This window comes from Arachis stenosperma, chromosome 10 (assembly GCF_014773155.1).
Source record: "Arachis stenosperma cultivar V10309 chromosome 10, arast.V10309.gnm1.PFL2, whole genome shotgun sequence".
Taxonomy (NCBI): domain Eukaryota; kingdom Viridiplantae; phylum Streptophyta; class Magnoliopsida; order Fabales; family Fabaceae; genus Arachis; species Arachis stenosperma.
In genome coordinates, this window is record NC_080386.1 from 6,625,657 (window position 1) to 6,642,068 (window position 16,412).

Sequence of the window (16,412 nt, forward strand, 5' to 3'; positions counted from 1 at the left end):
TGCGCCCTTTTTCCGAGTTCTAAAAGGAGGATTCATGATAACTGTATGAACAATTTGGCCTAGAGTATGGATCAAGAAAATCGTATAAACCTGTTAGTTACACTAAATGAAATACTTCAAATAGCATATAATGCCTACAAGTTATACAATGAATACCCTTAAGAATTTTATGTTTCCATATAAATAAGAAGTTAAGAACTAATTCAGCAATGTTGTTTGAACTATTACACTCTCAACTGGAGATTATGGAGACATAACAAGAATCAATTTTCCATATCCATCTAAGAACTAATGCAGATTAAAAGCTTTACCTTGAACCACAGCTCCATCATTGGGACGTTCATACCCCTCTCCCTCTTTCAAGGTCTTCTTGAGAACCTTCTTATCCTTGGTTATGTCAGATACAGCCTTCCAAGATATCAACTCAAGATCAATTTGGAACGAAGCATTCAGAGGTACAGTACCTTCATCACCTGATGTTGGCCTTCCATTTTCACCAAACGCATCTGCAAAACTATATATGTCAATGAACTTGCACATGATAATTCATTGGTGAGTATAAGCAGTGGTCACAATCAACTCCTTATGCTTATAGAAAACTAACAAGCCAGAACAGTATGTTTTTGCTAGACATAAAAATCAGACAAAAACCAAGGTAGAATGGAGACACTCACGAGACATTTCAACAATCAAAAGCTGAATTTTTGTTTGGTAGTCTCCTTTGCCTTGTTCTTCTTCATCCATCAACCATCTTAGTATCCTGGAAGAGTGAGATCACATCATTTTCAAATGTCACCTGAAAAATATTAGAAGAGATTAGTAAGCAGAAACTCAAGCAAGTACTAGAGTTTTGTGAAGTAAATGAACTTATAAGAGGAAATTACTCGGAAGTCACATTAGGACAAAGGGGGAGAAGGAGTCTTAATTAAAACTTCTATGTGAACAAAATTTGTTAATCACAGTCGGAAAATGGAGTTCAAGATCACTAATAGCACCGAAAAAAAGGTGAAGGTTAATGGCGCAGGAATATTTATTTAAAAACGCTGGCAATTCTCTGCTGCTAAGTCCTGTCTCTTGTATTATAAATATATGTGTCTCAAAAGTATAATGTCCTAGTCTAAGGAGAACTAATTTTGCAGAAAGTTGCAGCAGCTAAGCATCTTATAAATCAACTATGAAGTCACTATTTCAGTGATACATGCCAACTCTAACTGATTAGTCAAATAATTTGCTGTGTATAATGCCTAGTGTACCTAAAAGCCACATTACTTTGTCTCTATGGTTTCAGGAAAGTTCATTAAAATTTCACTTATATCAAATCTTCAATACCATCAACTTTAAATTAAACTGCTACATCTCACTTTGTCTAAATTGACAAAAGTCAAGTGACACTAGCATTGCTAGATTGCTACTGCTTTCTCCTTTCTCTAATTTCTTTAACATTTTAAATATATCCATATGATCATACAAGGATATATGATTAATCATGAGAGTGATTTGTAGCAAAACTCACTACAAACATTATAAATTTTAGAGAAATGGATACCTTACGACGAGGAAGTTCAGCCTTCCATGCAGCTTCACGCTCCGCTACTTCACGTTCACGCTCTTCAATATAACTTTGCATCTATCTCTCTTTCATGATCCTATCTTGAATATCAGCATCTAATGCTTCTTTCAACTCTTGAACAAACTTATCTACCACAGCCTTTATACGAAGAGACATCCTTGGCTCTAACTTCTTGTGTTAAAATTCCAAACCTTGAAACACACACCAAAAAAGTCTCATATATTCTAGTACTCAGTTTTGAGAATGGAATACCCTAAAGAACAATAATTATTTTAACATTTTAAATAATTTTTATTTGAATATAAATTTTTATTGAGTTTAAATTTTAAATAATTTTTAATTAAATTTCGAATATATTTATTTTAAAGAATTAGAATATTTTAACATCATTTTTTTCGTATCTTTTTAATTGAGTCTTTGATTTTTAAAATTATAAACCTTATTTATAATTAAGAGTAATGTTTTAACACCACCAATTAGTCACACATATAAAAATACAAGAACAATTCTATTGTCATAATTATAATAAAATTTTATAAATAATATAATACAACGAAATTATATTTAAGTAATATAACTAAATTTTATCTACATCTATCTATAGTCACATTTCATAAATAATATAATTAAATTATATTTATGTTTATAATTAAAATATGAATAAAAATACAAAAAATTATCAGGATGGTTAATTTTTTTCGTTCATAATTTTTTTATTATTTTTGTTGTGAAAAATTTAACTATTTTAATAATTAATTATTTTTTAAAAAAGATAATTGAATAACACAAAAAGTCTTATTAAGAGTAATTTATTTATATATGATTAAAAAATAATTGAATAATTATATACGGTAAAAAATTAATATTATTAAAAAATAAAAATAAAATTTATTTTAAAATTAAAAATAAAATTTATTTAAAAATAAAATTAAAAATCATGGTTTTTTTCTTTTTTCCAAAATTTATCTATGAGTAATTCTATAAATATTTTATGATAAATAAAAATATTAAACTCGTACTAAAATTTATTCTAATAAAATTTATTTTTATTCTACTAAACGTTAAATAAACTATTAAAAAGAATTTTGTTTCCTCCATTAGAGAAGAATGATAAACTTCCATACTTCTATTATGTTATGGCAATAATTTGGCTTGTTATTTTTTAATGTACATAATAATAATAATAATAATAATAATAATAATAATAATAATAATAATAATAATAAACAAGTATATCACAGTAAAAAACGAAGCACGTCACCAAATAACTTATCATCCGAATTATATATGAATCAAATTGATAATATGAGGGCTAACACTACAAAAATCGATAACAAGGTTAGGGACTTACAAAACCTTTCTTAAGATCATAGAAAAAAATATTTATATTTATGTGATATATAAAATAATTATCATATTATTATTATTATTACATTATATATATATATATATATATATATATATATATATATATATATATATATATATATATATGAGCAAAAAAAGTCCAACTATTTTAAAGTAAAATTTTTTTTTAATATTTGATTAAATGTTCGTGTATTTAGTATTTTTTTTGCACTTCCTCTTAGTTAAAAATATAATCATTATAATTTTTTAGTTATTATTGCTAGGAGTGTTTACAGATGGGATATGGCTGAAATTTTGATCCAATCCGCACTAAACTCATTAGATCAAATTCGATATTCGCACTTTTTATGTTTGGATCAGATATCAAATATATCTATAAAATAAAAAATATTAAAAATTTTTATTTTTATAAAAAAAGTCAATAATTTTTTTGTTTACTTTTTTGAACATATTTACTTTTATCTGATTAGAGTGTGGATCTAATTCGATCCAATCCGATAATCTTACAGATCAGATCATATCCTCAAATTACAGATCAGATACGGATAAATAATGTGGATTTATATGGATATGTCTAATCTATGAACACCCTAACTACTACTATAGGTTCATTGTTGCAAAAAAATGCTTATTTTATTATAAACCATTATTAGATCTTAATTACCATTAAAACAACTTAATTGTCAACAAAGAGATAATACTTATTGGTCTGGATCGGCTGGTTCGACTGGAAAACTAGTGAACTAGACTAGAACTGGACCCTAGTCCGGTTCAGTTTACTCCTTGGACCGTTTAAGGAATAAAATCGGTGTGAACCGGTAAGAACCGATGCAAACCAGTCTAACCGAACTGGTCTGCTTGAAACATTTTTTAAAATGTCTCCACAAGGTCTCGAACCAAGAACCTTGGAGTAAAAGGAACCTCTACTTACCACTTAACCATTGTACTTCTAAGTACTATATTTGACAAATACTAATTATGTAGTATACATAAATATCTAATTTAATTTAATTTTTATTTTTTCTATTTTTAAAATTAATTATATTTTAATTATATATCATTATTAATATAAATATAAATTTCACTAAAAATTTATTAATTTACTTGATCTATTTTATTGCTAGTATTGTGATTAAGGTTATTTGTTTTGATGTTAGTGTTAAAATCTACTGATATTATAGTTAGATGATAGACTTTGTGAATTAATTATTTTTTTATTATATCAAAATAAGATACTATTGTAGTATTAAAATTTTATGATTTTTTTATATTAGTTATTTTTAAAAGTTGAGACTTGATTCTTCATAAAATGTTAGTGAAGATATGTATTTCAAATTTTAATTTTAAGTTTTTAACTATTTTATATTTTATATGTACGTGAGACCGATTTTATCGGTTCAACCAGTGATTTATCGGTTGAACCAATAAATCAGTGAACCAGTAGCTTGACCGGTTTGATCACTGGTTCGGTTCTAATAACTATGTTTCAATCTAATTTAAAAAATTTCGATTTACTCAATTTAGTCTCCCAACTTAATAGTTATGACTCACATTGGTTCCTAATATTATTTTTGTCACTGTCTCACAAAATCGTTAACGACATGCTGAGATGAACTAATGACTGCTACATTATACATTCTAGCGACTATTTGATGTGACAATTGAAATTTTTTTTTACCTTTTTTTTCAACTAAACACTTAAAACCCTAATATGAGTCACGGATACCTAAGTTAAAAAATCAAACTAAGTAAATTGAAACTTTAAAAATTAGATTAAAGTTCGAATATAACTTTAAAATAAAACTTTAACTTATGTAGTGATTAATTTAAATGAGAATCAAATAAATCAAAATTCAACATAATTTTTATCAATGTTTTCAAATTCGTAATTTCTATACCAAAATTAACTAAAATTTTTCTTTAAATTAAAAAATTTAATGAAATAGTGACTTTAATTATCTTAACTAATGTCCTAATTAATTACTTTTATATCTTAAAAAAATTGTATATGAGAAAAAAAATAATTAATTTGTCTGCTTTAATAAATAGTTATTTTACTAAAATGAAAGAAACTATTTTTTTAGAATTTTTTAAGAACTAATTAATATTATATATATTTTGTTACACTATATTTAGTTATAAAAATTTTATTTATTTCTAATGCTTATATTAAAAATAAAAAGAAAATTTAAATTAGTGAATATTAATCTATAACATAATAATAATATAGTAATTATTTTATATATTGTACGAATATAAATTAATTATTTTTTTATTTATAAAAATTTTAAGAGGCTTGAATTTGTTATATATATATTTTGATGAATGTGATATCTTTTTTTATGTAAATAATCATTTTTGTTTTAGTCCAAATTAAAGTTTTTTTTTATTTTTGGAAAGAAAATCTTTTGAAGAATTTAATAATATGTGATGAGGAACACCGAATAAATTATATAGAAACCAATTAAAACACAACATAAAAACATCTTTAAAAAAAGACGTTTTAGACGTCTTTATCTAAGTAGCCTTTTTTTTTATTTCTGTACTTTTATTACTATCAGTAATATTTAATAACAAAAAAATAATCAAAATTTATTTTATTTAATATTTATAATAATTAATAAATATTAATAAAGATAAGTTTTAACTGTTTTTTTTTTCTCTTAACATTATTATATTACTATTATAGTATTATGCATGTTCCTGCTCTTAAAACCTAAATTAAATGTACCTAGCTACCTATAAGAAATTGTAATTCAATTGGAACATATGTAGATGCTGTCTTTCTTTAAGAGGTCTTTTGTATTTTAAACAAAAAAGGTTGCATAATGTTTTTAATTTGTTAAAAAAATGTTGAATTTCATTAAATATATTACAAATATTGAAATATAAAGTAGTAATAACAAGGTTTTTTTTTTAAGTTTAATTTGGTTTTTTTCATAAATATTATTAATTGTATACACTTTTTGAACATCATCTGCCACCACGAGCAACTCAGCTTCCTTTATGCAAAAGTTGAAGATGTCACTGGGAAGTATCGCCATGTGTAACAAAACTGGAATAACCATGCACCAGTCATAGGCATAGATCTTTTTAGCATCCAAATTAAATCTTAATTTACCATAACTAAAGTTAATTAATTGTAAAAAAAATCAATACAGGAGAAAGTGCCTTCCAATCTATACTTGATCAAAACCAAAAAGTGAAAATAAGCACTAAAAGGAATCAAATTGGAAACGGAAAACGGAAATTAAATACAAATGAACTCAACTGGATGTAAAAATGTTCGTTTATATTATTGCTGTATTGCACATTGAGAATGTTAGGTGTGGAAAATGAACCCGAAACAAAAACACTAACACAGCGGAGGCTAATTAAGTCATTCACCAACAAGGTTAGTTGAATGGAAGTCCCCTATATTTGTAGTGGGAATTGAACCAATGTTATTTGAAACTTTAATTTTTGAAGCATCACTTGTTAGCTTTATTCCAAGTGGAAGTCTGCTTCTTCCCATTTTGGTGTGTCGCTACTGCCGCTACTACACACTATTTTTGGTGAAATGAACTTCTTAAAAGACAAAATTAACACGTATTCCTAAAAATATAGGGAAATAATGTATATAGACATATAGTGAACAATGTATTGATTTAGGGCTTCTACGTTGGCCTCTTATAGTCTCGGAATCTACATATTCAACCTCCTCATCGACTTTCTTTTTTCTTAGGTTGATTCCGAAACTCAAGACCTCTATGATGGTGCCACTCTTTCCACCGAGGATTTTGATAAGTTCCGTTCCTTTGTTTGTCGCCTCCCTGGGTTCAAATTCTGATATTTAATCACGACTAGTTTAGGATAGTCATTTTAGTAAGTATGCGGATGATTATTTTAATTTTTATGTGGATAGTTATTTGATTGGATTGGATTTAGGTATATATAATTAAAATATGCTAGATGTTCAATTCACTAGATATGTAGATGATTATTTTTATCCTTGAGTAGATGGTTATTTTCACTAGAAGTGAGTGACGTCGGTGATGATGCATGGCAAGTCAAGCAACGACGGCGAGGAGGAGTCCAGCAGCACCGTTCGTTTCCAGTTTGGAGGAGAGCAACGTCGATAATGGTCCTTGTTGACGAACCAGCGGCGGTGAGGAGGATCTTGGCGGCGACAATAGGGGCTGGTTGGAGACCAAGCGACGGCGATAACTAAGGGCGGAGCTACATGAAGAGAAAGAGGGGCAACAGCCCCCTAATTTTAATTTTTTCATGTAAAATATATGTAAATTTCAGTTTAACCCCTCTTAAAATTTTATTTTAATCTTATTTTATTGTGTACATATTTTTTGCCCTCTCTAATATTTCATCTAGTTCTGCTCTTGATGATAACAGTAATGAGTTTGAGAAAAAAAGTTGGTGATTTGATAAATTATGGTATAATAAATGGTTAAAAATTTTTGAATTATTAGATGAAATTTGTTTTTAGGTAATTTGTGTGGAATATTTTTTTTTTAATTTTGTTGGATCAAAATTCCAAACTATTATTCATGCTGTTCAATTTTATTGTCTATCTAGCAGAACCCTATTCTTATTTTCTAATAGTTTTTTTATTAAGCCATTGAATTAAAAATATTTAGGATAAATAAGTAGTGTAACGTAACTAACCAATAATGTATCTTGAAATTAAGAAGATACTAGCAGAATTGAATTTGTGCTTCTTTATTACATTATGAGGCCAGGTCATACATGACGATGAAGTTTAGAGAAAAGGTAGCTAGGAATAATCACAGGATGAAAGTCAAAGTAAAAAAAAGGAATAGAGAGAGAGAGTAGTTATATTTATTTACAACTCTTTTGTTCTTGTCAGTATTAGCTAGTAGTTATGGTGTCCCGTGGTGTAACTGAAAAAAGATAAAAAGCACTTTATATGTTAAATTATTAAATTAATGGAATGGTTTTGAAATATTAGAAGATAGAAAAGTAAGTTTAGTTAAGAAGATAGAAATAAAATGAGACTCCAATGTACTAACCTGAATCAAAGGCTACATACATGCATGCATGCATGCATGAGGTCTCCATGTTTTGTTTTTGCTTATATAAATGCACGCAGAATGCAACCTAGCTTCTTAATTGCTTCATGGAAACACTCAATGATGATGGTAATAGTGCAGATTGTACTTGCTTCGGTAAATGTGCTCTATAACTTGCCATTAATAACCATGACATGAGTGTTAGACATTTTCGCTGCAGCTTCTACTATTCCTCTTGCTCTTTTTTTTTTTTTTGAAAGGTGATTAATAATTAACTTCATTACCACGCACTCTGCAACCTAAAAGTAATTCATTAGTAGCTCTTGGAGATAGAGTTGCTTTCATGTCATTCTTTTGTGGCCTGTTTGGGTAAGTAATAATAATCATCCTTTGCTCATCACGTTTACTTATCAATTAACCAACATTTCTCGTTACTACTGCCTCTAATCAGTAATTGTATGCATTGATTAGGGTTGGGGAGTGCAGCGGGGAAGGCTAAGGTGTAAACCCACAAATTAGGAAGGTATATTAATACATCCTCAAATCTTTATAATCATACATAAATGAAGTGACATTTATGAGGAAGTATAAGAAGCCAATGAAATATTTGTACAATGTGTACAATGGAGGTTTAGGGATGTCCGATTCAATATTAGAGATATAACAATTAATGTTACCTTTTTCTATGAGCTTAAACTTTTGGGATGAGTGGTTTCATGACATGATATTAAAACTTTAGATCCGAAAGGTCAAGAGTTCGATTCTTAGTGTTTTTGGTATGAGTGGTTTTAGAATGAGTGATTTTATGACATAAGATGTTTATTATTCATGTACTAATAGCGATGGGGTTGTACATGGTGCTGTGGGGCAAGAGCAAAGAGTCGTCGGAGACCGTCACTGGTGGTGGTGGTGATGATGGATTTGAAGAAAATCAGGTTGTCGTGAGAGTTGAAAATGATAGGGAAAGTGGTGGATGTAACTGTGACAAACAGAATAATGATGGCGATAATTGATAGTAGTGATCATTCATCTAAGAGAAAAGAATAATATCAAGAAACTAAGTCTTCATATAGGGATGGGTTCAGATGAAAAGTGCTCGTAATAATCATATAGTAAGAATGGATAACAGAATCGGAGTACAGTAATGGATGCATCACATATAGTTGCCATTTCGTATAGTTCCAACTTACCCAGATATTTCAAAATAAATATCTTATATCAATCATTTATTCATTGAATTAATACTCAAATTCATTTATAAAAAAAAAATTATTTTTGAATATTTTATTAATCATATTAGTGTCTAAAAAAATAAAATTATAAATCACATTACTTCTTTTATCTACTAGACAATAATACATTACTTTAAATGTTCCGTATCATAATAATATCATAGGTTAAAATTATGTTATAAAATAATTAGTTGATATATTTATAATTATAATTGATTGACCAATTATTTTATGATACGTGGCATTATATATTATATATATTTTTTAAAAGTTCCTGAAAGATTAATTAATTTACGGTTATAATTTTTAGAGACTAATATAATTAATAAAAAATTTTAAAAACTAATTTAAAAGACAAATTATCTTTCAAAAACATATTTAAATATTAACTCTTTATTTATTCATATTAAGAATGTTATATTATTATAGCTACATTTGTGTATTTATGTGGTACGGTATGTTATGTGTTCTAACTTTTCTACCTTTTTACGTTACCTCAAATTTTATTCCTTCTCTTCTCCTTTTAATTCAGCTATGGAATTATTCTTGGTAATTTTTTTTTCTTCCATAGTTGTTCTACTACTAAGTAGCAGTACATGAGATATCTTTATCAATTATGATCGTGAATAGTTGACGAATCCTGGAACATTAGTTTATTAGGTTGGTTGATTAAATGAACCTGCACAATATATATAGTGCACAATCTTCATTCCATTTGAATTTGGTATAGAACATAATGCCAAAATAGAAATAAGAAACATTAATATAACACGAGAAATGAACCTAGGGTAGTAGGCTACTGTATTGGTTCTGTGTATATATGCTCACATAGAGTTGGCACAATATGGAGCTTACATTGTGGTGCATGCTTACCAAGAATCATTCAAAAATGCCCCAGCAGACCGCCATGCCCATAACATATGGAACTTAGAATATTTTATTTTATTTTATTTTATTTTTGGCTTTCAATCAAACAAGATAAGTATTCTGTATTATTCCAGCATTTCATTTAATTTGGCTTACCCCAGACACAGCGAACGGTTTAGAATTCTTTCCTAAGAATAATATGCAATGTACATGAAATATTCATTATTAGATTTAATGGATCATGATGGCCCCTCCTTCATATTTGGGTTTGGGCCATACATGCTATACTTTATGCTCTTTTTTGGTTAGTGGAGTGATCACTTTACTTATCTGTTTAATTAAGTGTTGAAAGTTTGAATTTTATTTTATGCATATAGTAATTTATTGGCTAATGACAAATTCTTACATAAAACTCAGATCTGCGATAAATTAGTTGTTAATCTGTCGGATTAAAAAATACTACGAGCAAGTGAGCAACCAAAAAACAATTATAGGTCTTCTCTAAGGAAGTGGAACCATGTTGTGACTTTGATGAACCTTGTACATTGAATAATGGCTTTCTACTTTTCACCGTGATAACAAGTTATAATTAACTCATTAGTAGTTTCTTACTTTTTCTTTTTCTTTTTCATTTGGATCGTAAATAGTTAATGCCTACTATTACAATATATATATATATATCAATATTGGATGGCGGCAATTGAATTTTGTCATGGACAAAAATTAGTCGTTGATGAAATTAAGAAAACTATATATGGAGATCACTTCTTGTAATTGACTTTGCAAAATACAGATAATAATACGTACTATAATATGTCGCGGCGGTTTGTTCAATGTCACATTATTCATGCTTCTGTTTCCATCCACCTTAGCTTCAGTATTATTTCTTTGAATGCACTTAAGGAATAAGGTTTTATATATATATAAATATAACTGGACCGATTATTGTCAACTATATATTATGTATTTATTTGCTTGCTTAGAGTGTAATTAATCATCCGATAATAACCACACTCTAGCTAACTAATTACACCTCTTATATATCATCATTATTCAACACTTAAATTAATAATTTGACCTTTTATTCTGTGATATCTTGGCTGATTGTCGATCTCACTACACTTTTTCATAACAATTTGGTGGAGACATAGAGTTTGCACTTGAGGAGATTTGCCTAGCTAGGAAGGATACACGTAAATGTGACACCACTAGTACATCTTTCTATGATTTGTAGGTAGCAACAACAACAATAGTGGCACCTTTTGTTATAATGAGTTGTTTTGTGGCCACCAAAAGTGATTCCCTAGTTAGATCATTTGGATAACAACTAAAAGTATTCATCAATTTGATTCATTGAATCAATGGTAGGTAGGTACATCCTATCATATCTCCCTTTTTGTTTTCTCATTTTTCTTTGGAAAAAAAAATCAAACCAAGCTGATATACATACACACAATTATATTGCCTGTCTTGATGATGATTGATTAGGCCCTTTAATTAATTTGTTATATTTAATGTAATGTCTAAGAGAAAAGCATAAGATAAAGCAAAGCTCGCACTGAGTGCAACTTCTTAATCACATGAATTTGAGTAATGCATATTGCTTTGTATCAACAATCAAATCACAAATAATGTAGTTGAATTTCTTTCAAATAATAATAATAAAAAAAAAAAGAAAACGGATTTTGTGATACTTTTGAAGAGTTTAATTGGTTTGGCTGCGATTTTGTGAGAAGTTGTCGATAAGAAAGCGAGATTTTAGGATGTGGGTGGCTCCACCGGAGGAGGCTCTTTGAGTAGGTGGAGTTAAATGTAGCACATGCTAATGTATCATCAAATTCTTGTGTGTTTTAATTTCTTCTGTTTCTATGGGGATCACAACATGGAAATAAAAATAATATATCAAAAAGTGAACTCGTTCCCTGTACCAAAAAGTTATTAGTTCATTATTACCACGTTCTTTCAATTACTATTAAACTAATTACAAATAATTGACATTTTCGCAGAGGGTCTTCTCAATTTGAAGTTGGACGTGCTTTATTTATATATATTTAAGCTCAATGATTATCCAAGTTGCTATTGAATTCTTGTATCTTTTTAAATTACCAATGTTTAAAAGTTCTAGCATCAAAATTGCATTCTTTTGCCAATATTATTACTTATAATTAATAAAAAAAAAGGAAAATACTAGACCACTAGAATTTTATGCTGAGAATCATGTGCTACTACTAAGTCATAAGGTAAACCTTAGAATTAAGAAATGGTAGTTACTTTTTTTAATCAAATGTCCAATCACCTCTTTAATTAAATAAAATGTGGAGAAAATTCTGATAATACTTTTAGCAAATATAGAAATGAAGAATGGCAATTTCGATGAAGGACATGCAAACATAACACAAAAATACCAAAAGAGTTCTGATGCGAAATTGTGAATGGAGGGTCCTACAATAATATAAGTAGTGATGATATGAGTCCACTAATTGAAAATAAACAAAGACATGTTCCAAGTACCTTACCGGAAAAAACATAAGGGGTCTAATTTGTCTAGCAATATCTCCAATGTCCAAGTCTTTGTCTGAGAAAAGCACATGAATTAATTAATTTGAATTAAAGTTCAAAAAATTAAAGCCTAAGGTCTAATTGGCAAGACGTCCTCATTGACCCTGCACTTGATTACTAAAATTAAAAATAAATAATAATACGCATATTTATACATAAATATATAGTAAATGATTTTAGTATATTTGATTTCATAAGAGGCACATGTGAATAATAATTCAAAGCGTGCATGCCTCTTAGCTGTGTGTTACGTTTACGTACGTGAAAACAATTATTATAACTACTTGTAAATTAAAAGATACTCTTTTTTGGGAATCTGAATCTTTTTGAATAGTGCTATAGCTATAAATACCCCTTTATGTTGCTGCTCTTGTTGCAATGCAAGGAAGTAGTGAGTAGTGAAGATGAAGGGTATGGCGAATGTATTGAGCGGGTTGAAACCCGTGATTCTAATGGTGTTGGTGCAGGTTGCATTCACTGCTGTCAATGTCTTCTACAAGCTTGCCATCAATGATGGGATGAGTGTTAAAGTTCTTACTGCTTATCGTCTCGCTTTTGGTGCTGCTTTCACTGTTCCACTTGCTCTTGTTTCCGAAAGGAACAAGAGACCAAAGATGACTTGGAGGGTGCTTTTCATGTCATTTCTTTGCGGCTTGTTTGGGTATGAGAATTTATTAGCATTTTTTTTGGGTAGTTTTTATATATACAAATAAGATTAATAGATGATATATAATTACAGGGGAAGTTTGTTTCAGAACCTTTTCTATGAGGCGCTGGCTTTGACGTCAGCAACGTTTGTGTCTGCCATCTACAACCTCATACCAGGTATCACTTTTGTGTTGGCCATAACCTTCGGTTTTGAGAAACTGAAACTGGGGGGAGCAGCTGGAAAGGCCAAGGTGTTTGGAACGCTGATTGGAATTGGTGGGGCAATGGTGTTGACTTTTGTCAAAGGGGTTCAAATTAATATATGGCCATTCCATGTCAACCTTTTGAAGAACCCATCACATGATCATAATACGCATACAAGTAGTAACGACTTGTTGGGGGTTGTGTGCGCCATTGCTAGCTGCTTCTCTTATGCTTCCTGGCTCATCATTCAGGCTAAGATGACCAAGGAATACCCAAGTCATAATTCAAGCACAGCTTTGATGCTTACAGCAGCAGCTATTCAAGCCACTGTTTTTGCTTTTTGCACTGAGAGGGATCTCAATCAATGGAAGCTTGGTTGGAATATCAGGCTTTTGGCTTCTGTTTATTCGGTACATACATACATTATATTGTATTACGGTGAAAACTCATATGCATTCGACTTCACGTGAAGTTGATACCTGAGAGCCGTTAGATAATTTGATTGATTTGACTAAATTTTTATCTAACGGCTCTCAAGTATCAATTTCACGTGAAATCAACTGCACCTGAGTTTCTACCTTGTATTATTACTCTTAACTTAGCTTCTTTCTAATTAATTGGTTTGTTATTGGTGTAGGGAATTGTGGGGTCTGGAGTAGTGTTTCTTATCATAGCATGGTGCATACAAATGAGAGGGCCACTATTTGCCTCCATTTTCAACCCTCTCATGCTTGTGCTTGTGGCTGTTGCTGCTTCTTTCATGTTGGATGAGCAATTGTATCTTGGAAGGTACATATATAATAGACTTTTGTATGTATGTTGTTTATTATTGGTTTTAGTATTAATATAGATATATGATTTGGTATATATGCAGTGTGATTGGAGCAATACTAATAGTGTGTGGACTATACATAGTTCTATGGGGAAAGAACAAAGAGATGAAAAAGGTAACTCAGTTGCTGCCATCTGAAATCATGCAATTACAGCAGCAGGATCAACAACAGACTATACAAGTTGTTACGTCCACGGCAGTTGTCAAATGTGAGCAACAACAATAATAAGGGAAAATTAGAGTCCAGCAAGAGAATAAAGATGAAGATCTATTGTTAAATATTCTAAATATAAAGTGTTGTGGACTAAGATAATGAAGATCTATATTGGCTTATGTGTCCTTGTCCATTGCTTCTGTTCCATAAATTAAATTCTTTTATCCACTAGCCGTAGCCGCCGCTGATTAGTGATTAGTGATTAGACAGATTTGCATGTTTTTTTTTTTGGTATTAACAGATTTGCATCTATGTATTGGAGATATATGATATGGGCTTCTTAATAAACCAAACAACAAAAAACCGTTCCTTATAAACTGATGTCTAGCTACTTGGATGGACCCTAATAAAATCACCGGCCCAAGTAAGAGAAACTAATAGAGTAAAGTATCGTGGTTGTACTCAACATTTTGGGTAAGTTCTATTTGTGTTCCTAACGTTTAAATCGTCCTATTTGTATCCCTAACGTTTATAAAAGTGATTCAATGTTATTCTACTATCAATTATACTAACAAATCAGATTATATTTTTCAATTATTCTCACGTGGATGTATTCATTCTCAATTAGGTCTCACCTGGATGTGTTCGATTTTAATATTATATCCATTATTTGTGTTTAGATTTAATTATGTCCCTAGAAAAGTGAATTATGTAAATATTGTAGGAATTAGTTTTAACTTTTGATAAGCTATTTTTCGGAGTGGAAACTAAAGCGTTCATGATATGTAATTGACGGCAGGATAACACTGAATCACTTTTATAAACGTTAGAAATACAATTAGGACAATTTAAACGTTAGGGACAAAAATAGAATTTACTCCAAACGTTGGGGATCGGACAAAAACGATACTTTGCTCGAAACTAATATAACAGACTGATTGTATATTAATAGTTTAATACACACGGGACAAAACAAATTGAGTGAGTCTAATAGTTAGTTTATTAGTATGTTTGAGTAAGTATTGAGATTCGAATTCTATCTTATATATACAATAAATTATTAATTAATAATAAATTTTTAAATAAAACGGCAAATTAATCATTTACCTGTTGAATTAAAGGATAATGTAAAAATAAAAAAAATAATACACACTAGACGATAAAGTTGAAAATATGAAGATTGGATAAAAGAAGCATTAAATGGCAGTCGATTACTTGAAACATACATTGGACGGAGGATAAGTGGGCACGATTGAAAAATTCAATAGTGGTGGCTGACAGGTACAAATGTATGTAGATGCAGTCAACAGCTGTAGGCACACATGCATGTGCTGGCTACTACTATACAGATAGAGATAATAACATCAATCCTTGTCCCTTTAATTAACTACATATAGAGTTCCCACCCTTGCTAAACTAAGGAAAATGATGAAGCTGAAGATGAAGATGGGTGCAGTGGTGATGCTTTTGTTTATCATTTGTTCCCAAATGGAGAGCGTTCAGTCTGATGCTTTCGATTGCCTTGATGCTTGTCAAACTGCCTGTGTTTCTCCAGGCGACTGTTAGTCCTCTCTTTCTCTGATCTTCAATTCTTCATATCTCTAGCTCAATTAGCTTTTTCTATTATTGTACTACTTTAAACACACGAGTTTATATTATGGTTTGGATGCATGATGCAGTAAGGCTTCAGCAAAGGTGTGAGCGCAAGTGTCAGATTAAATGCGGACCAGGTAACCTATACCTACATATATTTCTTCCTAATACATCTATACAGTCTCAACAATTCTCAAAAACAACATGAAATGAATGTGTAGGATATGCACTTTTCTCGTATTTTTTATTGTTTTATAAGAACTAGGAAAATACATTAACATATAGTCTGGGTGGTGTAGTTGGTTATCACGCTAGTCTCACACACTAGAGGTCCCCGGTTCGAACCCGGGCCCAGACA

General features: G+C 29.8%; 1 protein-coding gene and 1 non-coding gene across 2 annotated transcripts; both read left to right on the forward strand.

Moving 5' to 3' along the window:
- Nucleotides 1-12,985: 12,985 nt before the first annotated feature.
- LOC130954145 (WAT1-related protein At1g68170-like) lies at nucleotides 12,986-14,995 on the forward strand. The gene is made up of 4 exons (XM_057880881.1): nucleotides 12,986-13,284; nucleotides 13,363-13,885; nucleotides 14,113-14,264; nucleotides 14,350-14,995. Exons 1-4 carry the CDS (start codon nucleotides 13,028-13,030, stop codon nucleotides 14,531-14,533), a joined length of 1,116 nt encoding a protein of 371 aa, XP_057736864.1. The 5' UTR covers nucleotides 12,986-13,027; the 3' UTR covers nucleotides 14,534-14,995.
- Nucleotides 14,996-16,338: 1,343 nt separating this feature from the next.
- Nucleotides 16,339-16,412, forward strand: TRNAV-CAC (transfer RNA valine (anticodon CAC)). Its single transcript has one exon. It is a non-coding gene; the product is annotated as a tRNA-Val (tRNA).